The sequence below is a fragment of the Arabidopsis lyrata genome (assembly GCF_000004255.2).
Source record: "Arabidopsis lyrata subsp. lyrata unplaced genomic scaffold ARALYscaffold_2, whole genome shotgun sequence".
Lineage (NCBI taxonomy): Eukaryota > Viridiplantae > Streptophyta > Magnoliopsida > Brassicales > Brassicaceae > Arabidopsis > Arabidopsis lyrata.
The window spans coordinates 7,961,580-7,987,780 of NW_003302554.1; the positions used below are offsets into that span (position 1 = coordinate 7,961,580).

At 32.6% G+C, this 26,201-nt stretch overlaps 4 protein-coding genes and 1 pseudogene across 6 annotated transcripts; 1 reads left to right on the forward strand and 4 right to left on the reverse strand.

Moving 5' to 3' along the window:
* The first annotated feature begins 2,472 nt into the window (after positions 1–2,472).
* Positions 2,473–4,491, forward strand: LOC9322858 (p21-activated protein kinase-interacting protein 1-like). Its single transcript, XM_002886746.2, has 3 exons — positions 2,473–3,263; positions 3,872–4,169; positions 4,270–4,491. The coding sequence occupies exons 1-3, from the start codon at positions 2,595–2,597 to the stop codon at positions 4,338–4,340; spliced, it is 1,038 nt and encodes a 345-aa protein (XP_002886792.1). The 5' UTR covers positions 2,473–2,594; the 3' UTR covers positions 4,341–4,491.
* Positions 4,492–4,545: 54 nt separating this feature from the next.
* On the reverse strand, positions 4,546–5,546 carry LOC9322859. Its single transcript, XM_002888256.2, has 2 exons — positions 5,344–5,546; positions 4,546–5,069 (listed from the first exon to the last, which is right to left on the reverse strand). Exon 2 carries the CDS (start codon positions 5,030–5,032, stop codon positions 4,757–4,759), a length of 276 nt encoding a protein of 91 aa, XP_002888302.1. The 5' UTR covers positions 5,033–5,069; positions 5,344–5,546; the 3' UTR covers positions 4,546–4,756.
* Positions 5,547–6,159: 613 nt separating this feature from the next.
* Positions 6,160–9,873, reverse strand: LOC9324366 (ERAD-associated E3 ubiquitin-protein ligase HRD1B). Of its 3 annotated transcripts, none has more exons than XM_021035257.1 (8): positions 9,735–9,873; positions 9,057–9,599; positions 8,080–8,256; positions 7,573–7,722; positions 7,262–7,470; positions 6,925–7,084; positions 6,554–6,626; positions 6,160–6,472 (listed from the first exon to the last, which is right to left on the reverse strand). In XM_021035257.1, the coding sequence occupies exons 2-8, from the start codon at positions 9,587–9,589 to the stop codon at positions 6,389–6,391; spliced, it is 1,386 nt and encodes a 461-aa protein (XP_020890916.1). In that variant the 5' UTR covers positions 9,590–9,599; positions 9,735–9,873; the 3' UTR covers positions 6,160–6,388. The 3 variants fall into 3 exon arrangements, with proteins under 3 accessions (XP_020890916.1, XP_020890915.1, XP_020890914.1); XM_021035256.1 differs by having other exon boundaries at positions 9,057–9,607; XM_021035255.1 differs by having other exon boundaries at positions 9,057–9,602; positions 9,735–9,872.
* Positions 9,874–15,226: 5,353 nt separating this feature from the next.
* On the reverse strand, positions 15,227–19,682 carry LOC9324368 (4-coumarate--CoA ligase 3). The gene is made up of 7 exons (XM_021035243.1): positions 18,583–19,682; positions 18,259–18,497; positions 16,710–16,908; positions 16,025–16,170; positions 15,787–15,854; positions 15,594–15,696; positions 15,227–15,503 (listed from the first exon to the last, which is right to left on the reverse strand). The coding sequence occupies exons 1-7, from the start codon at positions 19,415–19,417 to the stop codon at positions 15,399–15,401; spliced, it is 1,695 nt and encodes a 564-aa protein (XP_020890902.1). The 5' UTR covers positions 19,418–19,682; the 3' UTR covers positions 15,227–15,398.
* A 735-nt stretch (positions 19,683–20,417) lies between these two features.
* On the reverse strand, positions 20,418–21,217 carry LOC110230912 (annotated as a pseudogene).
* Between the last annotated feature and the right edge of the window lie 4,984 nt (positions 21,218–26,201).

Here is a 26,201-nt window from a genome sequence, read left to right on the forward strand (position 1 = left end):
AAGAAACAATATTAACAAAACAAATCCAACTTAAATTTAATATTTTTAGTTATAAAAAAACCGACCCACGGTATACTACAGAGTAAAATATTCAAAATTTTAAAATCTACCATATATCGTTACTTAAAAAAATGTATGTTTTCGTATCTATACTTCAAAATTGATAGATAGATATCTACATTTAAAAATACAAATTAATATGATATATCTTCAGTTAATCTTTTAAAAAATAATATTATATTTTTCTTAAAAATATAGTCCCGCGGTATACCGCGGGTTAAATTCTAGTTTATAGACATTCTCTAATTAATTGTTCTAATGTTGCACGTGTGGAGCAAATCATTGTATAAACACTCTTATGATTTTTGATTATGCTTGAAACCAATTAGTAAAAATGGTGAGTTTCGAAATTATAACTTTAAATCATATAAATGACTAGATTATAAAAGAGAAATTGTTAAAAATACCCCTTTTTCAATACCCCTTTTCAAAAATGCCCCCTTTGAGAGTCCATTTTTAAGTTTGCCCTCTTTTAATTTTTAATGACCATTTTACCCTTATTTGAAACAAAATTAGGTCCACAAAATATAAAATATTTTTTGGCGGGAAAAGTGATCCCGCAATTTTCCCGCCAAAACACTTGTAAAAACCTTTAAAAAACCTTGTAAAATTTTCCCATAAAAATTTTCCCGCCAAAAAATTTTCCCGCCAAAAAAATTTTTTTGCGGGAAAAGTGATTCCGCAATTTTTTTTGCGAAATTTTTTTGGCGGGAAAATTTTTGGCGGGAAAAATTTACAAGGTATTTTAAAGGTTTTTTACAAGGTATTTACAAGTGTTTTGTAAGGTTTTATAATGTATTTTAAAAGGTTTTACAAGGTACTTTTAAGGTTTTATAAGGTATTTATAACTTGTAAAACCTTATAAAAAACTTGTAAAACCTTATAACTTGTAAAAACCTTATAAAAAAGCTTGTAAAATCTTATAATATCTTATAAATACCTTGTAAATACGTTGTAAAACCTTTTAAAATACATTGTAAAACCTTATAAATACCTTGTAAAAAACCTTTAAAACACCTTGTAAATTTTTGGCGGGAAAAATTTTCCCGCCAAAAATTTAACGCCAAAAAAATTGCGGAATTACTTTTCCCGCAAAAAAAATTTTTTGGCGGGAAAATTTTTTGGCGGGAAAAAATTTTACGGGAAAATTTTACAAGGTATTTTAAAGGTTTTACAAATTTTTACAAGTGTTTTGGCGGGAAAAATTGGGGGATCACTTTTCCCGCCAAAAAAATATTTTGTATTTTGTGGACCTAATTTTGTTATATTTCCTTATATATTTATAATATCTTTTATTAAAAGAAGGGTAATTTAGTCATTTTGTACATAAAAGGGGTATTTTTAAAAATGGACATCCAAAAGGGGCATTTTTGAAAAGGGGTATTGAAAAAGGGGCATTTTTGTGAGTCTCCCATTATAAAATATGCTATACATTGATTTTTTAGTCTGATTGATAAAATTTAGATTTTAAAGTTAAACTAGGCATGGGCAAAAAAACCGGACCCGATACTCGGACCGATATCCGGACCGAAAAAACCGGTTTGGGGCGGGTAAGGGTAAGAAGAAATTACCTCATTGGGTACAGTTTTGGTAAACCCGTAAGTCCCAAATCGGTTCGGGGATTACTCATTACCCAAACTGGATACCCATAAACCCGATGAAAGCCATATATGTATATACGTATATACACATATAGATATAGATTTATAGTTTTATACTAGGTTACCTATGTAACTGAGGTTGTCATTTGTTTGTTTTATCTTTTCAGGAGACAAAGATACAAAACAAAGTCATCACTCATCATCAATCAACTCGTTCTAGTTCTATGTTTTTCATATTCGGATTTTTTTTTTTGAGGTTTGCCAATTAGGTACTCTTGTTTAAGGAGTTCAAGAATTTCTATTTGTCATTTTTTCTACTCTTAACTCTAAGTATTAATCTTTGTGACTTTGCCTTGGATTTGGATGTTAAGTTTGAAGTTCTATTTTCTTTTTTCGTGTGTTTTGTGCATGTACAAGTGTTTGAAAGTTCGGATATTCTTGTGATATTTTGGGTTTATGGGTAATTTTTACCATTCAGACCCGAAGCGAAAGAAACCCAAATTTTTCGAGCATTTATCGGTTCTTAAAATTATTACCCAGACCGACCCCAACCCAAGTGTACTCGAACCGGACCGGAACCGAATGTTTATAATTACCCCATTGGATAATAAATCCATTACCTATTTAATCCGAACCCTAAAGGATTCTAGCCGAACCCTAACAGGTTACCTATATGTCCAAGCCTAGTTTAAACCAATCACCTGGATAAACCATGTTCACTGGGTTGCATAAGTCAGCCAAGTAAAATGATGATGCTAAAAAGAAAAAAAGTCGGTTCAATGGAGCCAACAAGTTTGAGCCATAAACCACAAAACTAGCCGGTTTAGTATCCGGTTTAATTTACAAAACATTGCCTTCCTCTTCAATAAAAACCAAAAACCCTAATTATTTTCAATCAGACTTTCACTTTCGAAACCTCTCATCGAAGCTACAATGAGTATCATCGCAGGCTCCTACGAGAGATTCATTTGGGGTTTCAGGCTTAAACCCACAAAGCACGACGCCGATAACCAAACCCTAACTCTCTCCCCTCTCTTCTCCTACCCATCCCACATCTCCCCAATCACCACCGTCGCTTGTTCCGGTCCTGCCGCAGCTTCCGGCGGCTCCGACGATACAATCCACCTCTACGACCTCCCCTCCGCTTCTTCCCTTGGCTCTCTGCTTGACCACAATCACGCAGCTTCTATCACTGCTCTCTCCTTCTACACTCCTTCGTCCCTCTCCTTCCCTCGCAATCTAATCTCCGCCGCCGCAGATGGCTCCGTCGCGATATTCGATACCGATCCTTTTGTTTTGCTTAAGTCGTTTCGTCCTCATAAGAAAGCGGTTAATGATTTAGCGATTCATCCTTCAGGGAAGCTTGCTTTAGCTGTTTATCGTGATGAGTTCTTTGCGATGTTGAATTTGGTTAGAGGAAAGAGGAGTTTTTGTTGTAGGTTAGGTCTTGAAGCTAGTCTTGTGAAATTTGATCCTAGTGGTGAAAGGTTTTTCATGGTTGTGAGTAATAAAGTTGGAGTTCATCAGTCTGAAGATGCTAAGCTTCTTCTCGAGCTCGAGAATCCGAGCCGCAAGCGTATACTCTGCGCTGCTCCCGGAGAGGTGGTGTTTCTTACTCTTTCGAAGTTTTGATTTCTCTATCGTTCCCACAATTGCAACTCTAGTCTCTTAATTGGAACATTTGATGTTTAAAAGTATTCTGTGTGAGCAACTTTGAGATTCTTAGCTTGTTGTTTGTTGGTTTACTTTGATTGCTGTCTAAATTGAACTAGAGCTGTGTGATTCGGTTTTTGTTTCATTTCATGCTTAGTCCTATGTTGCCCAAGTGTGTAAGTTGCAGAATAGTCCACCTTGGAACCTGAAAGGAGGTTAATTTAAGGCTATAATAGTATCCATTCCTAGACTATAATAACTCTTTTGGGAAAAGGTTTATGGTATCTATATGTCCGTTTATAGTGTAACAGATAAATTCTTTCAACGAAATTTTGCTTCTTTGGTTCAATCGTGTGATCGGTTCAAGTTTTTGGTTGTTGTAGTGTAGATACCTGAAGTTGCCATGTTGTTAAAGCCTCCGAAAACAAGTTATTTGGCTAAACAGAGTTCTTCCAGTTTCTTATTGTTATGTGTTTATGTTTTATATTTGGGAATGGTTATAATTTTGATTCCGAGACTTTATTTCTTAACTCAAAGGTTTGCTTAATTTGCAACAGAGTGGAACTCTGTTTACAGGTGGTGAGGATCGGGCTATAACAGCTTGGGACACAAATAGCGGGAAGCTTGCTTATTCCATAGAAGATGCTCACCCAGCTCGAATCAAAGGTATTGTTGTGCTCACCAGGAATGATAGTGACGGCTCCTTGGAAGATCCATACTTGATAGGTTCTGCATCATCTGATGGCGGAATCAGAGTTTGGGACGTGCGAATGGCGGCTAAAGAGAATACAAAACCATTAGCCGAGACAAATACTAAATCAAGGCTTACTTGTCTTGCCGGGTCAGCTCTTAAATGTGAGTTTATTTTTCATGATATGCTTTTCGGTAATAAAACATATAGCAAACTCGTACAAGTTGTGACATTATGGTTCTTCATCTTTCTCTGTTTATTCAGCGATGAGACGGCCACAGATTGGAAAGCAGCAAGCTCAGAAGTTAGACGAAGGAGACGAGAACTCAGAATGAGAGCTGATTAGTTTCGAGGGTTTATTGAAAAGATTGTGAGCTGACATTTTTTTTGATGCAAGTTTTGGTAGAATCCAGTAGATTCTTGTCGAATTATAGTTATAAACCGTTGATTTGTGCGATTTGTGAAAGAAAAACAATCATTCTACTATTATCATTTTACACGAGTTATCATCTATTTGGACAATCTCATCTATACATTGTGTTATTCTCAAACTTTTAATTAATGATTATTGGGATATACTGAGCATTATGCAAAAACATACATCATGTTTGCTAAACCAACATCATGTAATACTAAGAACATGCAACATAGTCACATACATGAAAGGGACCAAGATTGAAAAGAGCAGCAAGCTAAGCCATATATATCCATGAACGTGTGTGATAATGAGAGTGAGAGTGACAATGATGACTCAATACTGAGTGGTGTTGTTGGGGATTTTGCCTTGTTTCAACTGAGAAAGAGCATATTCAGCGGTACGGATGAGATCAGCGACATTGTGTTTCGAAATCTCCTCGGAGCCAAACAAGAAGATGGTCTTAACCTCAGCTTTCTTTGCAAGTCTTGCAGCATAACTAAGCTGCAATTTCGGCGAGTTGATGCTCCGAAGTAATTGTCGATACAAAGAAAGAACTTTTCCTCTGTTCTTTGCAGCCTCTTCTGCTGTTAACCATATCAGACTCTTCATGGCTTCGTCCTTATAACCAAATTGTAACAAGAATGTCCTGCAACAAAGGAAGAAATGCTGGTTGAGTAATTTTGTCAAACACTTGGTGCGCAATAACCAAAACACCAATGAAAAATCAGATAACCAACGATACATAACGTAAGCAATTCGATTCAATAGCTACAAGAATCAGAATTAAGGAAATGTACAAATGGTAATCTCATAACACAAAAAGGCGAACCAACAAAAGCAATTTCAAATTGGAGAATTCAGTTGTAGGAAAATTTCATAACCAAAAGCATAAATAAGAAAGAAAAGACTCGATGATTTGCCTTCAACTGTGAGAGATTTTCACCGGAAGGTGAGGATCCAGCGAGCGAGAGTTGTGGAAGCGGGAGGTTGAAGGATTAAAGAGTAAAACCAACCCACGTTGGTCCAGTTGGTAAAGGGCTCACGGCGGTGAGTTCCCCCTCTTGGGTTCGATTCGGATTGGCCACCTAGCCGCTCCCTTAACGATGAGATAAAGCGTACCCGGACGCAAGACCTCGTGGATTAGTCTTTGGGCATAGAAAGCCTTTGGGATGACCACGGTTATCAAAAAAAAAAAAAAAAAAAAAAAAAAAAAAAAGGATTAAAGAGTAAATAAGTTCTTAATTAGAAAAGCAAAATTTTGCAAATTCTTTTTTTCTTTGGTCTATAAAAATTGCAAAAAACCTTTCAACAAACCTCAAACTTCATTTTTGACCAAAGGAAAAAAGTAAAAAACTCTCAAACTTAAATTTCAATTTTAACACTCAAAATATACTCCATCTGTTTCACAAAAAATGTCATTCCATATTTTTCACACAAATTAAGAAAATTATTAAAATTTCTACTATACCCTTTATTAATACACTAAACAAAATTATCTCTCTTATTAATACATTAAAAAAAATAAGGTTAAAAATGGATTTTTTTATTTAATATTTTGCATTAGAAATACAAAACGACACTCTGTGAAACAAAAATAAAACCTTAAAACAACACTCTTTGTAAAAACGGATAGAGTATTAAACTACGTTGTTACTTGTTGGCTGTTGCAATTGTTGTTTTCTTTTTCCTAGACTTTTGGTTTTGTTGTGAACAAACTTCTATAGATAGAGAGACAATTGTGGTAAAGAGTAAACAAAAGACCAGTTTGCCACTTCTGTTCCAAGCTTCTATGAGACACCCAACATTTACATTCTTTAATCCTCTCTGTAGCAAAACCATTCACACATTCTGAGATTTAGTTTTACTTCTCACTTTACTCCAAAATCCTAAACTCCTATCCACTCGTCTTTACCACATTTATGCAAATGACCTCTAATAAGACCACCACATTTGCTTTAATATGATTCACTCAGCAGTTTCCGCAACTGACTTTCCTTTCGTATCTACAGTTGCCGGCTTCTCCAGAAGCCGAAGTTGGTTTTGTAACACCTACCGAGAAAACAATTTGATTGAAATTATGAGCTGCTAATAGAGAAAAGGGTAGTTTTTGTACAAATTAGATCAACATACCTCGATTTGGGACTCAAGAAATCTTCTTTGAGCTTCTAACTCCGTCTGAGGAAGCAATGAACAACCTTGAGACCTTCATATGTCCAATCTTAGTGTTAGTTTTTTCTCTACCATCATATATAGTGGATGATAACAAAAGTCAAAGGGAAGAAAAACTATACAAGCCAAGTCTCAGGCTAACATGACATATACAGGACATCACATGGAAATGTTCAGGTGGAATAAAAAGACATGTGAGAGAAACTAGCACCATAATAGCTTCTTTAAGCTACAACACTCAATAGACACTAGCTAAGATCATGTCTGAATATATTTGTTATACATGCTATGTGAGTATGTGTTATTTCTTTGGATATAGCTTTCACACATACCATACTAGTGTGTTTGCAGAAGATGGATAAACAACGGATCTGCCATATATAGAGGCTGCAGAAGCAGCAGCTTGAAACCTAGCCTCGTGCCTGCTCATATTCTCACTGGCAGCAGCAGAAACAGAAGAACCCTGACCATCAGAACTTGAAGTACCGATTCCTGTATGAAGCGTGGAGCATCATTAGTCTCATGTTAAAAACACTTTAAACGATTCATCTTCTGGACAATCTGAAGCACATATGTCATTCTCCATACCAAGAACCTTAAGAGACAAATAAGATTGGGAGCACAGAGTTCAATATAACCAAAAATATGTATGAATAGCAAGACCTATACCTTGCTGCAGGGATTCTTGGTGTGGTCCACGGTTTCCAGAAGCTGTTGATGTAGCATTCTCAGCTGGGACAACCAGTGCTCTGCAGGTGGGACATGTGTTCTGTCGTTCCAACCATGACCGCAAACAATGCACATGAAATAGATGGCCACATACTAATTTCTTCGCTGAGGTCATTTCTTCACGACATATGATACAAGTGGCATCATTTCTGCAAACCCCAAATAAAGAAATGTGATTAATCTAGCTATATAAGCATAATGAAGTTAAGAAATTTGGAAACATAAATCTTGTGGGAATATCTGGAACTTACACACTAAGTTCTTCAGGAGTTGCATCAGGAAACCGTTCATTCATATTGGAAGTGATTTTACGATATCTGAGGTAATCAGTCACACGAATCTTGAAGTTTCTGAACGTTTCGTAGAGCTCCCGTATTAGATGCAAGGGAAGGCCATAGTTCCTACGCAATAAAAAAAGTGATACTCGAATTAGGAAACAAATTCCAATACTAAAATGCCATAAATTACACAAAGACTGTCGCAGTAGATCTATTGTTTCTCATTTATGACTTTCAACAAAATATATGAAAGCACTAATGTAACCAAGAGAAGACTCATAATTGGACATAAGTGTAATGATAGAGTTATGCAAGTAACTCTTAAACAAGTATCCAGCAACAAAAACTGTAAAACGATAAGGTAACAGTGAGTTTGACATACTAATTTCAGCATATTAATTATTAAGGATTCAGGTTTCTTTTGGTGGTATAACATCTAAGTTTGGACTAATGAAAAACGTGAATGAACTAAAAACTTACATGAATATCATAAGGAAGAAGCAAAGATACATGGACAAGTGAAGCAAGTCACGAACAAGCTCCAGATAGAAAGTGTATACTGGTTTCCCTTCCCATTGACCTTCCTTGAGTATATCAGTGACATAGAAGGCATACTTCACAATAATAGAAACAGTTGTTGTTGCCAGAATCATATACCTGCAACATAAAAATCAAAACTAAGTCTAAAGCTAGGCTGTATGATGCAAAATTCAGTAAGACTTATTGTAAGAACAAACAGCTAAACAGAGGGAAATATCACATGGTATATCCAAAGACGGATACATAACTAAACAATATGCAACATACCCAAAACTAATATCATGAATAAAAATCCTGAACTCTTGATCACCTACGCCCTTCCCCCATATACTCAGCAATTTTCGATAAATGTTTCATGTATCTTTTGTGTTTGAAAGCTGGCATAAGCTTTTAACTAGGGGGTTGATTAAATAAGGATCCTAGTAACTAAAACAGTATCTAAGAGGCCTTCAAGTAAGGTTCATAGAAAAACATATTCACGATAGTAATAGTGTCTCATATGGTTCTTCTCTGACACCTGAAGAGCTCAAACAAACATCAGAGTTATTCCTGTGATACCCCAAATATTTACTTGTATATAGAGATTTAAAACATACTAGCTATCCAAATATAGGGTTACAATGACATCTACATCGAAAGGTAAGTTATCCTAGACTAAACAAAATCTTGGCAGATAATTTATTAGAAATTCTTCTCATATGCAACTCAGCTATGTCAAATTCACAGGTTTTGGCAGGTGCAAAAACTTTCAAACATTTTCAAAATTAAGCTCAATTTCTTTGCAGCAAAAAGAACCTAACATTCCTGAAAACATGTATATGCGTATATCCTTCATAACTCGAAAAACAACTCTTCCTCAACGAATCTCTAACTCTACAGGATTCCATGACAATAAGTAAGAAGCAAAAGACGCTTACTCAAACGTGAAGAAGACTGACATAGAAGCCTTCCGGGACTGAATCAATTGCCGTATAGAACTATATGTAAGAAGACCATCTAAGAGCAAAAGAAACACCATAAACGAAACAATACGAACATGAGAGAGCAAAGTCACAGAAGGAGTAGTCTCAATATACTCCACTCTCTTCTGAGCCATCCAATGCAAACCCTTAATCAACAAAAGAGTCACAACCAAAGAGATAAAACCAACAGAGAAGTCCTGTCTAAAAATAGTAATAGCAAAGAGAATCTCCATGAGTTCTCTCCAAGCTTGCTCATTCAAACGCTCAACTTCAGCTTCTCTAAGAGAACCCAAAAACACAATTTTGACAAGATTCCATAAACTGAGCATTAAGACCAAACCCATGTTCAAAAGAACCACCAAATTGATCTTGGACGTTGATAGATACACAGTCGCTGGGTAAAATTGACCTCTGCTACTAAAAGCATGATAAATCACAACCAATGCCGCAAGAGTACTTAGACCAGCGTAAACCCTTAGCTGAATCATTGTCCTCAAGCTCCTTCACAATAGGATCATAAAGAGGAAAGAACAAAAAAAAATCCAAACTTTAATCCCATTGATCAATGTAAAGTACAAAATCCAAAACCCAGAAATTGTTTCAAAAAATTGAGAATTCGATCAAATAACTTACAGGAAAGAAGAAATCAGGAGAAGCTGATAATTCAGAGTCGTGTATAGGTTGAAGAAGAGATATAATCAAAGCCTTAAGCTTTCCATTAAGGAAATGAGAAATCACGAACGAAGAGGGAGGAGGAGGAAGAAGAACTCTCTTAGAAATTCGTCTGCGTATGCGTAACCAATAAAATCATGACACGTGTACAAGAGTTAGACATATCAATCACGAGTTAATTGGGCCCAATTAGATTTAAAATCTGTAAAGCCCAACTATTTCTTGGTTCTTCACCATCGACGAAAATGCTTTGGCCTCTAAAAAACATCGACCCGAAGCTCATATTTAAATATAGGCCTGGACAAATAAACCGAACCGAATGTACCGAACCGAAACCGAAGCAAAAAAACCGAACCGAACCGAACCGAAATTTTGAAAATAACCGAATGGATAGTAAATTTAATAACCGAAATAACCGTAACCGAATCGGTACCGAACCGAAATATTTTGGGTAACCGAATATCCGAAATACAGTTATATTTTTAAAATAATTAGTTATTTATAGACCAAATAATCAAAAATACTTGAAAAATATGTAAGAATAGTTAAAATACTCGAAAATAACCGAAATATATCCAAAAATATCCGAAAATACTTAAAAATAACCGAAATATCCTAAGCAAAATAACCGAATGGATACTAAATTTTAAAACCGAAAGAACCGGAACCGAACCAAAATTTTAAAATATCCGAATGGATACTAAATTTTGAAACCGAAAGAACCGAAACCGAATGGACCCAACCGATAACCGAAAGCCCAGGCCTATCTAAATACTCGAAATAGAAGGGAAAAATGGGTAAAAAAAACTTACCTTTCCTAAAAACATTTAAAAAACTTTTAACTTTTTTTTGTGGGATTTTAAACCCTCACATTTTCATAAGTGGTAAAATAAACTCTAATATTAGTAAACTCAATTTAATTTTCTTTTATCGTTATATTAAAATTAAGAAACAAAAAAAATAATATCAAATTCGTTTGCAATTTGTTTTTCTATATTTAAGGTTTTTGCGCTATAAAAATTCATTCACAATTTAGTTAAGATTACAAAAATAACTTTTGTTACCATTAGACAAATAGCACATTTGATTTTTTTTTTTTTTCGAATTTTCAGTTTTTGGATAAAATATAGTTAAATAGCGATTAACTAAATGTAATTTATATTATAATTTTAGTATATCGTGATATATAAATATATATATATATATATATATATATATTAGTAAATCTTATTTTGTTCGTCCAACGAAAATATTTTGATGTGCAAATACATGTACTTTTTGTAGTATTATAAAATTTGGTTTGGTCTCACATTAGTATATTTGTGTGATCGAACTGAATACACCTTTATTAACATAAACTCATATTCTGTTCGGTATAAGAATTTCTATACATAATTTTTCGTAACACAACCGAATACAACTTCATTAATTAACTTTTCTGCATCATACTTAAAAAAATTCAATTTAGGAAAAGATTGTAAACAAGAATTTTAGAAGAAATTCCTAAATCAAATTTTTCATATTTATTTATGTTTTAATGTAACTATTTTTTTGAATTTAAATTGAGTTTATTAATAATAGGGTTTATTTTACCATTTATGAAAAGGTGAAGGTTTAAAAACCCACAAAAAAAAGTTGAGGGTTTTTAATACGTTTTTAAGAAAAGTGAGGGTTTTTTAACCCATGTTATATACCACAAAGTATTATATATTAGCTAAGGCCAAATTAACTAATATTGATAAGGCCAAATTACATAATATTAGGCCAAATTACATAGTATTAGGCCAAATTACATAGTAATGCCAACATAAATAGGTGGTGTGAGAAATAAATAGTAGTTTTTTTTTATAATATTTGAATTTTAATAATAATATATTTTTATCTAAATTTCAATCTTACACATTCTATTTTTCAATACAATTTAAGTATATATTTTATGAAAATAAAGTGGATTATAATTCTACACCTTCCATCTTAATAGGAAATAAAACAATTCTTTGGTTCACCCCTAGGGTGAACTAATTTATTTAGCCCTTTTTTTTTTAAACAATCAGAATCTGCCACTTAATTAAAAATAAAATGAAACGCTTTTATTGTAAAATCAAATCTAATAACTCGTTTATAAAACCGAAACAATCATTTGACCTCATTTAACTATAAAATCTAAATTCTAAATACTCTTTTATAAACCCAAACCGACATATTATCTCATTTAATTGTAAAAATCAAAACCCTAATCCTCTTTTATAAATCCAAACCGACATATTACCTCGTTTAGTTGTAAAATATAAATCCTAACCATCTCTTATAAACTCAAACCGACATATAACCACCTCGTTTAACTGTAAACTCAAACCGATAATTAACCTCGTTTAATTATAAAATCTAAGCCCTAACTCTCTCTTATAAACACAAACTGATATATAACTTATTAACTTTATTTATTTATTTATTAGGTTGTAGATTTTGATTTTTTAGAAAAAAGTGGGGTGAATAGAAGGGTTCACCCCTAGGAGTGAACCCCAATATTTTTTCCTAGGGGTGAACCCTTTATTAACATTTTTGAAGTACATGCTCATCCAATCGGGTCGGTTTTTTCTGATTTTGACCCGGAATAGTTTTTTTTATTTTCATCCGGAAATGATAGGATCTTTCATTATTTGAGACTTTCCAAAAAAAATCCAAACAAAATTAAATGATTGATTTAGTAGTTATAATAAACATATATTTCTGGTGCAAATCCTTTCCTAATTAGGTATTATTGAGTTTAGTGCAAATGACATTTCGTTCCTAAATAAAATAAAGTTTATAAATTCGATATTTAATCCAACTGAAAGATTTGGAAGTGTCTAATAATAAACGATTTCTAACGATTTTATCCTCAATTGGTTAAGAATATATGTAGCAAATTCTCTTAATGTGACGATTTAAAGATTTTCAAAGATGTCAAAAACTTATCAAGATTTTGAATATTCTCTTTTTCGTGGATTAGCATCTCGAGGTTCTTTGATGGGCATAAAGAAATCGTCTTGGTTAATCCAATACCCTACTAACCTATCAAAACTCTATAAATAATCGTTCAATTCTCTTTAACTCTAAACCCTCAAAACACCAATAACATTTCGATATCTAGCTTAAGCTCAAAAAACCTTACCAATACTAATGGTTGCATCCTTTGCTTTCTTGAGGGACATTAGGCCGTACAAAACCGCTTGGCGTGGCAAATGAAGGGGCTTCACTCGTGGTGCCAATATATCAACTCAACTGGTGAAACACTAGAGTTAGTCTTGGCCGATGAGCAGGTAATGATTTATTAAAATCTGTTTTTGTTATAAATTATTTTCGTTTTTGATTTTGCGATAAAGTCTTCTCCCATACATGAGCCTTATCTCCCAAAGAGAATGAGAACAGTCTTACCTTGAAGCCATCTTCATGTAGCCGATCTAAAAACCAACCGTGTGAGAAATGAAGTATATGTTTCAGAAAAATACCTGCAAGCCTCCTTTAGCCAGGTGTATTCCACAAAATTTCGGGTGTCCTTCCCTTTAGCCTTTCTGAATAATTGAAGCTTCTTTGCTTGAGACTTGTTCATAAACTTATCTTTACTTTTGGCACTCTTCCCTTTAGTAATGATTTGTGAGCCTTGGCACTCTTCCCTTTAGTAATGATTTGTGAGCCGGAAAAGATTTAACAAAGATATTTATGAGAGAAATAAGTTAGAGAGATATTTTTTTGTTGATAAAAGGACATATTTTTCGGGGACAAATGATCATTTAGTGTAACAATATATCCTAGATTTAAGTTATTAATTGAGTGAAATACATATATCCATATTCTCAAAAGTAAAGACGATACACAATTGAAAAGTGCACAAAAGCAAAGACGATACACAAGTGCGTGGAAAGTGCAAAATTTACAGGAATGAGCTTCAACTTAAAGCAGGGAATTTGGGGAATTTGTCATGGAGCTGAGAAAATCTTGAGAAAACCCCAAATTGTGTCTGCAAACATTCATAAATCAACATAGAGGAAACAAAAAGCTTCAAGCCAGACTTAGGAAATGATAAAAGTAAGAAAAATGGGACAGATGTCTTTACCTTGTCACTCCATACTTGAGTCTTTAGGCTGTGGAGCAATTGCTATAGAAAAATCATGAAAGTGAGTTTGAATATATACCAAAAGACGTTTTCAGATTAATTCACATATCAAACAAAACCTATGATGATTGATGATTAAGAAGAGTCATTTAGTAACCAATCAAGAATGAAAAAATAATCAAAGTACTAGCTAGAATGATTCATACTAAGGAAATGATAAAAGTAAGAAAATTTGTACATATTTCTTTACCTTGTCCTTCCATGCTTGAGTTTTTAGGTTGTGGAGCAATTCCTGTAGAAAAATCATGAATACCAAAAAACGTTTTCAGATTAAGAGGAAGCATTTATGGGAAGAAGCGTAGGTGCATGGAGGAGATAAAAGAGCCTATTAGATTCGTTCAAAGAAGTTAACAGAAAGAAAAGCCAACGTAGTAAATGTAGATGATGACCAGAATCTTTATAATGATTTATAATGCAATGTATAAATCTTGATAGCTTCATTCCAACATATTGTTGCTTCTTCTCGTATATATAACAAGATGAGGTTCTCTAACCAAATCTAATTGATCTGTAGTTTTATATTTCTTTTAAATTTATTTAAACTTGACAAATAACCAGCGAATTTTATGAAAAAATCATATGATAAAAAAAATAGCGATATATAGAAGAAAAAAATTAAAAAGCAAAACATAAAATAAATAGCTATTGCGCCAACAAATGGTTGAAGTCTCTTCCACTTTCCTCAATCATGACATGGAAAGAATGCATATCAGCTTTCCATAACCACCTCTATACCAAGTCCCACTCGAACTACTTGGATGTGAAAAGGTGATTCTTCTACCTTTCCAATGACACCAAAAACGTCAAATTTGGTGGTTGGTAATATAATTCCTTCAAATTCTGTGGTCAGTAATTCCATTAACCTTCTTCAAAGATTTCAGTGGTTTAAGTTTAATGTGTCGATATGATGCCTCGAGCAAACTCTCTAGCTCAAGTGAGATTGCAGCCATGCGACAAAATTGGGGATCTGTAAATAAAATGTTTATGCTAATTTACACTTTTTCTTATATAGTTATAATAATCATTATGTCAATTTTATCACTGAAAAAGATTGAGATGGCTGCATTACCACTCCACAAATTTAAAAGAAGACTTTATATATCTCTCCACAATTTTGAAAAACTAGGATATCACCATCGCTAATCGCTATTGTCGTAGAGAAACAAGTACTCCATCGATCCTTGAATAAATATAAAAGTACTCTACTTCTTTACGTTTCTTATTTCTGTTGTTATATATATAATGTTATAGATGATTTGTTATTATTATTATTTTTTAATCATTTTCTAATGTTCAGTGATAAAATAAAAATCATTGAAATAAACTGATCCAAAATAATTCAGTTTCTTAAGTACACTCTTAGTGTCCAACATCTATTACATCAAAGGATCTAAAAAAAGACACGAGTATTGTGGATACAAATGAACGTTTAAATCATCAATGAAATATATTTTAGAAAAAAATTACATTCAACAAAGTTTAGCTTTGAGGTCCTTTCTCAGAATTTTTCCAGAAGGAGATTTAGGAATGGAAGCAACAAAGAAAACCTTGTGCAATCTCTTATAGAACACCACCTAACAAAGCAAGTAAACAAGCACATACTCACTCAATAATTAATAAACCAACTGGTATTTAACCAAAAAAAAAGAAAGAAAGATTTGTACCTGTTTGGCAACATATTCTTTAATATCTTCTTCAGTGATATCATTTCCATTTGATCGCACCACGAAAGCCACTGGAACTTCCCCAGCGACTTCATCGTTTTGCCTGAACATGCAGAAGAAGAGTTTAAGAAAACGGTGCCGTTTTTTACACTACCTTACCACTCAATATGCTGCATGTTAGTGTGAAACTTACGGAACAACAGCAGCATCCGCAATTGAATGATGATTGATTAGCAAACTCTCTAGCTCAGCCGGAGGGACCTGTTCTTTCACATTTCATCATCATCATACCGCGATTTCGAGATGATCTTATCTTTTGAACTAAGTAATAGTGTTATATATCATAAATTATTTTATATCATTTTCTAAATTTTTCTTAGATGTGTAAATTAACACTAAATAAAGAACTCAATTTATATGAATGGACTTGCCTGAAAGCCTTTGAACTTGATGACTTCTTTAAGTCGATCAACAATGAAGATCTCATCATCTTCATCAACATACCCAATGTCTCCTGTGTGAAGCCAACCTTCTTCGTCTATTGTTGCTGAAGTGGCTTCTGGGTCGTTCAAGTACTCTGCTAGCCAAATGTTATTAGTTGAAAAATTTACTAACACTTTTTTAATAGTCAAAAATTAATTATTAATTAGTGGAAATTGCCCTACTATGTACACTTAATCTTTGTATATATATATATTTTTTTTGTAAACTCCCCAAGATTTGTTTACTAGGAATTATGAAGAAGACATGTCACGTGTATCAAAACGTAAATGACGTCGTGAAGATATATGTACTTTAGAAATAATATGCATGTAGTACAAATGTACATGTGATGCAAACTTAATAAAATTCTGTATAATTGAAAAAGAAAAAACCACATTGTAAGATTTGTTAATTTGCGATAAATTTATTTTTTCTATTAAACTTTTTTTTTTTTTGCTAGGAATTAAATATGTTTTCTCTTCTGCTTGCGAATTGCAAATTAAATAATTAATATCAATATATATATATATATATATATATGTTTTCCGAAACCATCATAATTTTCATTGAGTATTAAAGCTTTCATTGTCACAACTTAAATGTCCTCAAAAGAGATAAAATCAATAAACGAACCTTTCATGATTTGTTGACCGCGGATACAAATCTCACCAGGTTGGTTGTAACCAAGAGAGAGACGTGTCTCAAGGTGAACCACTTTAAGCTCTGCGTTTCGGACCACAGTCCCACATGAACCTGATTTTGTCGGCATCGGTTCTTTAGCGAACCCAAGGCTCATTGACAACACTGGTCCTGCTTCCGTCATACCATATCCCTGTTCTTCATAAAATCCACTCGTTACTAATTACACTTTTGACATGTACTAATTAGCAAAGATTAGATTATTCGCCTATACGAGGTTGCTCCAATAAATATAAATATATATATATATATATATGGATTCCATATATAAAGATAAGTTATTGAAATACTATAGGTTACATAAACGTTATGAAAACTTATATTTAAATTTAATTCTAGGTTACATAGACTTTGACTTTGTGGTGTAGAAATCTTTTCTTGTATATAATAACTCTTGATGATCCATTTGATGTGTGTGTGTGTTTTTTAAGAAAAGGATGTGTTTGGCTTTGGCTAGATGCACCCAATAATGATTCCATCTCACAATATCTAAGTTTCAAACCTAGTAATCTCCTTGTATTAGGAGTTAATTGGGCTTATGTCCGAAGTTATCAAAATAAAATAAATGGAAAAAGGAAACAAGAAAATTAAAAACGAAAACGAGAACGATGTGTGTTAGTGTGTGTGAACGCATACGTGACCACGTCACATACAGTGTTTTTCTTTCTCCTCTCCTAGTTTTTGGTTTGGCAACACAAAGAGTTTTCATATCTCGAGACCCGCATCTACTTTTTTTCTCTATTTAATAAAGCAGTTAGCAAAAAACTAATTAATGAATAATAAAATTCTCGTCTAAGATTTTCAATGCTTCTGATAATAATATACTATAAATGTCGTAAAATGTAAATGGTACTCTTATTTAACCTGGAAGTAGTAGAACTTATCTTAATAATTATCTTTGAGAAAAATAAAGCTCTCGAAATTCAATTTTTTTTAAAAAAATCATGTGAAAAAATATTATCAGAAAAAAAGGAGTGAAAATTGATGTGAAATAAAGTCAAATGAATTAGATGCAGTATCCTTTGTAGCTGCTACCTAAATCATATCCGTTTTAAATTTAGTTTTTGGTCCAAAGTCAAAACCTAAACTACAACAACTGTTTCATTAATTAAAAATACATTAAAAAAAATAATAAGATTAGAAAACAAAATGAAAATGCAATGCGAAATTAACTTGAGAAAAAATAGTTGGACCGTACGTAACCAGAATTATGCCGAATAGATAGACGTAACTCACTCTTCACTCTCTTCCCGTGCATTCTACTCCCATTTTTATTTTTTTAGCAAAATTATTCAAATCTTTAATTTATTCATTTTCATCAAAAATATTATAGAATCAAAATTTAGTAGTGAAAATAATAAAATTGAGTTAAAACGTTGTTGGATTTTTAAAATGGTTAGTTCCCGCTAAATTAGTAGTGTAAATTCAAAGAAGAAAGGGTCTCAAAACAGAGTTAAAATAAGCAGAGACAGAGATATAAGACCTGGCCAAGGATTGCTTGAGGAAGACGGCGACGGAGATTATCTTGAAGTTCTTTACCTAAAGGAGCTGCACCGGAGAGAACCAATCTAACGGAGGAGAGATCATAAGAGTTAACAGTCGGGTTTTTAGCTAGAGCGATCACTAGCGGCGGTACAAGCGCCGCTATTGTCACTCTATGTCTTTGAATAAGATCCAATAGAGCACCGATCTCAAACTTATGCATTAAAAGAACCGTCGCGCCTATTAAAGGAATGGTTTAAAAGTTAGGTAATAGTAACAAGACATTAAAGATTATGTAATGAAGAATACGACGTCGTTTAGTTACCGGATCGGAGTGAATTGAGGAGGACGCTATTGAGAGAGTAGATATGGAAAAGTGGTAAAACGCAGAGTAGGACGTCGTTTGATTTGAGGTAAAGATTTGGGTTATCTCCATCTACTTGTTGTGCAACGCTTGTGATTAAGCTTTTGTGTGTCAAAACAACTCCTTTTGGTAACCCTGTTGTTCCCGATGAGAATGGAAGCGCCGCCGCATCGTCACCGCCGATACCTACGGTTTCTTGAAATGGGTTTGTCTTGTCGTCGGTGATGAGTGTTGAGAATGGTAGACAATTCTCCGGTGTTGGTTCATCGGTGGTGATCACCGTTAGGTTTTCTCCGAGGTTTTTTAGTTTATCGACGTATTGAGAGTGAGTGATTATGAGTTTAGCTCCGGAAGATTTAAGCTGTTTATAAATTTCTTGACAAGTGTAGAAAGGGTTTGCGGTGGTTGAGACGGCTCCGATCATGGAAGCACCCATGAAGGAGAAGACGAACTCGGCTGAGTTTTGGAGAAGGATCATGATGACGTCACCTTTTCTGATACCTAACTTGTATAACCCGGAAGCTACTCTCCGGCAGATTAGGTGTGTTTCGCCGTAGGTGTAGCTTTTTCCGGTGGAGCCAACAATGAGACAAGGCTTGTCGGAAACAGATGAGAGTTTTTCGAAGCAGTAAGTGTGGAGAGGTAGGTGGTTAGGGATATCAATGTCCGGAAGCTTTGACCGGAAAATGCGAGGCATAGGAGGTGGAGGAGGAGGAGGAGGAAGCACATCGCCGGAGACGACGGATGTATCGGTTGGTTTGTGAATCTGAGGTTCGTGTAGAGCTGCAGTTATCATTTTGATGTATTTGTTTTTTTTGAGAAGAAGAGGAATGTGAATGTGTTTGTTTGATTAGTCTCTCTTTGATTTTTGGAAATGAATTTATGTAAATAATATATAGAAATGTGCGTGTGTAGGTGGTGATGAAAGAAGAGTTTTGTATAATATAAAATAAAAATATGAGAAAAGTGAAGAAATAAATATGTGTAGGGGAGAGGGAGATCAAGGAGAAGAAATTGGGGTAGGTAGAGGGAATGGCTGTTAGAAGAGGAATGGAGGGTCGTTTTGGTTTGGTAGGTTTCATATTTTCCTTTATACTCTTGCATGTCTATTTTTTATTTTTTTTATTTAATTTCTTAAAACTGAAATTCTGTTGCATATAGTATTGCGTATATAAATATTCTAGCTACCAAATTTCTTTTGTGAATAAATTAATATTATATAAAATCGACAACACTAGTAGTACACATCACTAAGTTGAATGTTATGATTTTAGTATTTTGTTTTATATGAATAAAAATAACTAGTGTATCAAATAGTTTTTATAATTTCTTTGGTTGGGATTAGCCTATTAGATTATGTTGCTTAGTTCAGTTACATAGCTTTAACGTTCCTTTCGTTTAAACATTCATTAATTTTTTTTTTATTTTTCTTCTCAAAACTATTTGTTCACTTTCCAAAAACTATTTAAGCTTTCTTATTTTAAGTTCATAGAAAGCAAATTGGTATGCAACTAGATTGTCAACCATGTTTAGCACTAGTTTCTTTTAGTTATCCTTTTGTATTTAATTATCTAGCTAGTCGTGTGTTTTAAATTTTTACTTGAGCGTTAAAGATTCATCGAAGAGATAACTTTATATTTTGTCGAGTTCGAGACCATATCTTAGTCAATGTTAGTTTTGTTCTCTAAAGATTGAACCAACTGTTTATAATAATTCCCTATTGTTGAAATGTCACCGTTGCACTATTTTCCCCTTATTTATGAGTTTTGTCACAAGGTTTTTCTATATACAACGATTCAAAACAATCTGCATTTGAAATATTTGAAACTCGGAAAAGTTGTGGAGTCCATCGTGGCGATAATTACTTTCTTCTGCACTTCCAAACAATATCTAGGATTATCTTTAAGAATCATCCACTTCTTTTTCTATACTCCAAAAGTCCGTTTTATAATGGAACGTAAAGATGCATGAGACTTATTAAATAGCTCTTTTTTATTTGTTGGGGGAGGACCATTGTTGAACTGTGACAAGTGGTATCTCACAACTCGATTCCGTGTTGACCTGTAAGGAGTTAGGAAGCCTTGCTTATTTGGATACCCCAAATCTACCACATAATATTTATATCCAAGAGGAAATGAAAATTCAGGATCACCATCTTGAGCAAATGAGAGCACTCTTGTATCGTGAGATGAAACTGGTGCTCCATTTCAAACATATGTGAATAACATATTCATATCACATATTGCCATTACGTTGAAGCTTGTTCTATCATGTCGACTCCAATACATGGCTTGCAATCCCGACTTAACTTTAACACTCACATGAGTGCCATCCATTGCTCCAACAAATCCACTAAAAAATGCCAGTATCGTCGATCCACTTGAAGATGTTGTGGAATCCTACTTAGCTCTTGTACCGTAGCTCTACCGTTATACCAGTCTTACCTTGTAAAAGGACTTATGCATTTTAAACATGCTCTCATTTAAATAACACGAAAAATAATAAATAAAAGACAAGACAAATTTATGATATCTACCACAAAATATATATGCAACACAATTATTTATTCAGATGATCATTTATAAGATTAACTAGAGTTATGTGTATATTTTATTCAAACAATACATATGTTATTTTTCAAGTATATAATTAAATAAAACTTGAATAATTAAAATTTAGAATAATAATAAGAATTTAAACTAAAACTCAAATCATCAAAAGATATCTGTCTACGTATTGGATCAATATCGTCCGTGTTTTTATTCTGCCTTGGTGCGGGAGGATCCATGTTTTCATTCCTTGTTCGACCTCGTGATGACATATCTATAATTACAAAAAAATAAGTTAGCTAATAAATATGATGATCACATATATGTAATCAATTCCATCACTCCAAACTAGAGAATTATACAACAAAATTTTAAATATATAGACCTTTTCAAACTTCATAGTTCAAAAGAAATCCCACTAATTCTCAATATCTACTATAAACTAAAGAATTATACAATAAAGATCTAACAATATCCTTTCAAACTTCACTAATAATTCCCAAATATCTACTATAAACTAAAGATTTATACAACAAAAAAAATCGAAAAATACCTTTTCAAATTTCTCTACTAGATCTAAAAATCTTTTCAAACTTCACAACTTTAACAAAATATCCCACTAATTCTAAAATATCCCACTAATTCTCAAATATCTATTATAAACTAAACTAAAAAGAATATGAGATGAGGAATTGAACTTACTTAAGAATTTGAGATGAAACAATAATGGTTGATTCAAAGCAAAAAAAGAAGTCACTATCTAAGATCTAAGAGAGTCCTCTTCTCTCTCCCTCTCTTTTTTTTTTGGGAATAAATGATTGTTTTGTGAGTTTTTACAATTGCGAATGATCATATATATAAATATTTTTGAAAAGTACAAAGAAATACAAGTTTAACCAATGAGAAGAAATTACTCGGATCCAAGTAGTTAAAGAAGCATCTTTGGTCTCATTTTTACTATTGGTATGGAGTTGGAATGAAGTTTGTAAGGAGTAAAATGAAAAAGTAATAGAATTGACAAGGTATGGAGTTTTTTTTCAAGTGCATACTAGTATGGAGTTTATTAGTCCGGAGTGTTTGAATGGTAAATTTAGTGCGGACTAGTCTTCATAGTACTAAAGTTTTCAAATCAAAAAGAAAAATACCTAATAAAAGGAAGTTAACAAAAAAGGGTATACTAGTTTAATAATAACATTTTATTTCACATGCATGTAGTTTCCATGCATTGATTGAAAGATATGGCAGCCTCATTTCAAACTTGTTATCTTGTTACTAAAAACTAAAAAGAAATACTCTTATTTGCTCATCCATTCCACTTCCACCTAACTCTTATTACACCTACTATCAAGGTAAAATCATTATTCACTTTTATTTTTAGAAAATTAATTAAAATCGACAACTCTTTATAGTGTAAAATATTCGTGATAATAAATTTCTTACATTTAAACAAAAAACAAAAATACAAATAATAAAAGGATAGTTATCAAAAAGAAAAGTTTACCAATTTGATGATGATATTTGACTTCACATGTATGTAGTAATTTTGAAGTGATTGAGAGATATGTAAGCCTCATTTCAAATTTATAACTAGGTAAGAACCCGTGCTATGCACAGATAAATTTAACATATTTTAATTTGATGAATTTTCACTATGTTTAAAGAATGATCATGTAATGGTTGTATTTTGCTTTATATTGTGTTATAAACACATCTTGAAATTCTAACTGATTTATATATTTGAGTCACCAAATCAATATTAATAAAAATGGACCAATGATAAATTGTAAAATTCTAATCATGAAAGAATTAGTAAAAAGAACTTACTATTTAGAGTAAAAAACTTTTTTAATTCTTAGTCATATAATTGTTTTTTTATATGTAAATTAAATATGCATGGAAAAAAGAATCATTTAGTAAGAGAAATTTCAGAATGATTAATATAGTAAATATCTAAATATAAAATTATCTATATTTGGTAACTATACATATTAGAAAAAATTTAGGTGTTTTTGGTTAATTGTTTAAAGAAAATGGTAATAAGAAACAATGTGTTTGGCAATGTGATTGTAAAAATCTTTTAAAAAATCAAGAAAATCTAAGAAATTAAAAATATGAGCATGCACATTAGCATCAAAAACTCTCTTTTAATATATAGAATATATGGTCTCTTTTGTAAACTCTTTTCCTCCAGATTGGGTAACCAATCATGGAGTTATATTTTAATTAATGTGTGGTCGATAAAAAAATAAAATATATATATATATGTATGTGTTTATATATCTAGAGAGAGAGAGAGAGAGAGAGAGAGAGAGAGAGAGAGAGAGAGAGAGAGAGAGAGAAAGAATATGTGATATGTGATGTGAGGTATATTGAGATTTTATGTGATATGTGATGTGAGGTATATTAAGATTTTTTTTTCTGCAGTGAGGCATATTGAGAGATAGAGGTATTTTTGTGTGTATATATGATAGAAGATAAATATTTACTATTTATGATAAAAAAGTATAAAATAGGGTTTACATGATATTGGGCCATACATTTAATGTTTTTAAATTAAATTCTAAAAATATATTTAAAACAATTAAAGACCCATGTATTAGGCAAATTAAATTTACATTTCTTAACAAAGAATTAACATTAGTAACGTTTTTATTAGGACAAAGGTAAAATTGGGGTAACTAATTAGGTAAGAAACAAACAATTTCTATGTTCAGGAAGAGCGAAATAAACATTCAACAATGGCACTTGGAGTTCGACTATAGTACAAAATTTTTATACAAAATATCGAGCGTTATTCAACATTTTTATAAATGTAAACACATTTATATATATCCTACAAACGTATGTTTATATCTCCATCTTGTTCAACAACATATCTCTATAACAAGCTGCTATTCCATTAATTATGTGTTCACCAAAGAACATTTATGTTGATACCAGATCCCGCACATCGGATCATTTTACTATTTTGGATGCCCATCGATTTGCAAGCCCAAAAAGATCTATATTGCACAAAGAAAGTGGTCAAATCTTGACATTAGTTTGTAATTTAATTTATAAATTAATGGTCATGGTCAAAAGAGTAAACTTGTCATTCAAGTTTATGAATTGATTATAGGAGTTATTTTGTTATTATTGCAACTATATTAAATGAACTAAAAAATTATATTTTTGCACGTTTTCTATTTTTCTCCTACAAATATTTTACTAACATTAGAGAAGTCGGAGCTAATTAAAATTGGGTTTTCACGATTTTTATTAAATTATTGCTAAAAATACACAAAGAGATGGTTATAGATAAATTTGAAACCATAGTTGTATTCATTAGAATCGCATATTACTTACGTCGATTTTCTTGGTTGATCATTTTTCTTATCAGCCCACTTCGTTACAGCAATTAAGATCTTTGTTTATAATGTATGCTGGGATATCCTATATGTAAAGACATAATAAATATTTATATGTATATTAAATAAATTCAGTTTACCCTAAAATTTAAGAAATAAAAAGTAAATCAAATAAAATTAATAACAATAAATGTCAATGCAAATTCATATAAAATAAAATCATATATAAGAAGGGCGTGATTGATTGTGGCTGTAACTTTAGGATTTTGGCTGTAGAATATAATTTTGTCTGTTGTAGTTGTAGAATTTAAGCTATAGAATTTTAGCTGTACAGCTAAATGAAAGCATGATTGGTAAATACAGTTGTGACTTTTATAAACTAAAAAAATAAGGTAAATATTAGATGTATATTTTAGATTATTAATTTTGTCTATATTATAAAAAATTAAAATAGATAAAAACATCTAAAACTTAAATAAAATTAATAAATGTGTATAAAAATCATTTTTGAAAAAACTTATTAGCTTATGAGTTTTTGAATAATAATAAAACAATGCTCACATCTACCTACTAGTATTCCATAAACTCATTGCAATCTCATCGCGAAATTCCTCCATATATTGCCTCGAACCAGTCACGTCTTGTTCCATTATTTCATCTTCATCATCTAAAATAGGGTGCAGATCACCATCTTGCATCCAATCAACATCAAAGTCGGGATCTGGTATGCTTGATTTCCGTACAAAGTTATTTAGCACCATTGTTGCTACCACGAGCTTTCTTGTTGTTACAATGTCGTACCTTGCCCGGTCTTGCATGATCCTCCATTTTCCTTTCTACACTCCAAATGTTCTTTCAATAACACAACGAAGTGAAGAATGACGCCGATTAAATTTTTCTTTATAGTTACTGGGTAGTGCTTGAGTTTGAAACTGATTTTGATAGTACCGAGTTTGCCTATATGGTCCCAAATACCCACGACGTAACGCATATCCTGAATCAACAAGATAATATTTACCTGTAGGTGGATGAGAAAAATTAGGAGCACATTCCATAGCTAAAGAAAGCACTTTTGCGTCATGAGCAGAACTAGGGACACCAACATATATGTAAGTAAACAACATGTCGAAGTTACTCACTGCATGAATGTTTATGCTGCATACGCTTTTTCTATTCCAATATCGTTGTTGATCTCGTTCTGAGACCATAGCAGGCACATGTGTCCCATCCATTCAACCAACAAATCCTTTGAAGTACGGCCAATATCGCCTATCAGACTGCAACTTAGGATGAACTTGAGTGAGATTCGTAGGATCCGGCTTAAACATATCTATTGCCATAAGCTCCATTACATTAAGCACATCATGAAATTTTCTGCATATGGTCTCTTGCGAGTGTCCAAACATTCTTATGATGCTTCGTTGAGTGGCATTGTGACCACAAATGTAGAGAAATATAGCTACACTCTCTCTCATATACACATTTTGAGAAGAGCTCATATTGTATTTTTTTTGCTATGGTCTCACATAGGTCAAGAAATATTCTGAATGCATTCTCAGAAGAAAGTGGTATTGGTCTAGATGACCATGTATGAGCTCTTCTACAAATTGACGACCAAGGTTGGGATGTGCACACAATGGTTACTTAACCATATTTGTTATTCTATACTCATCTATTAATTTAG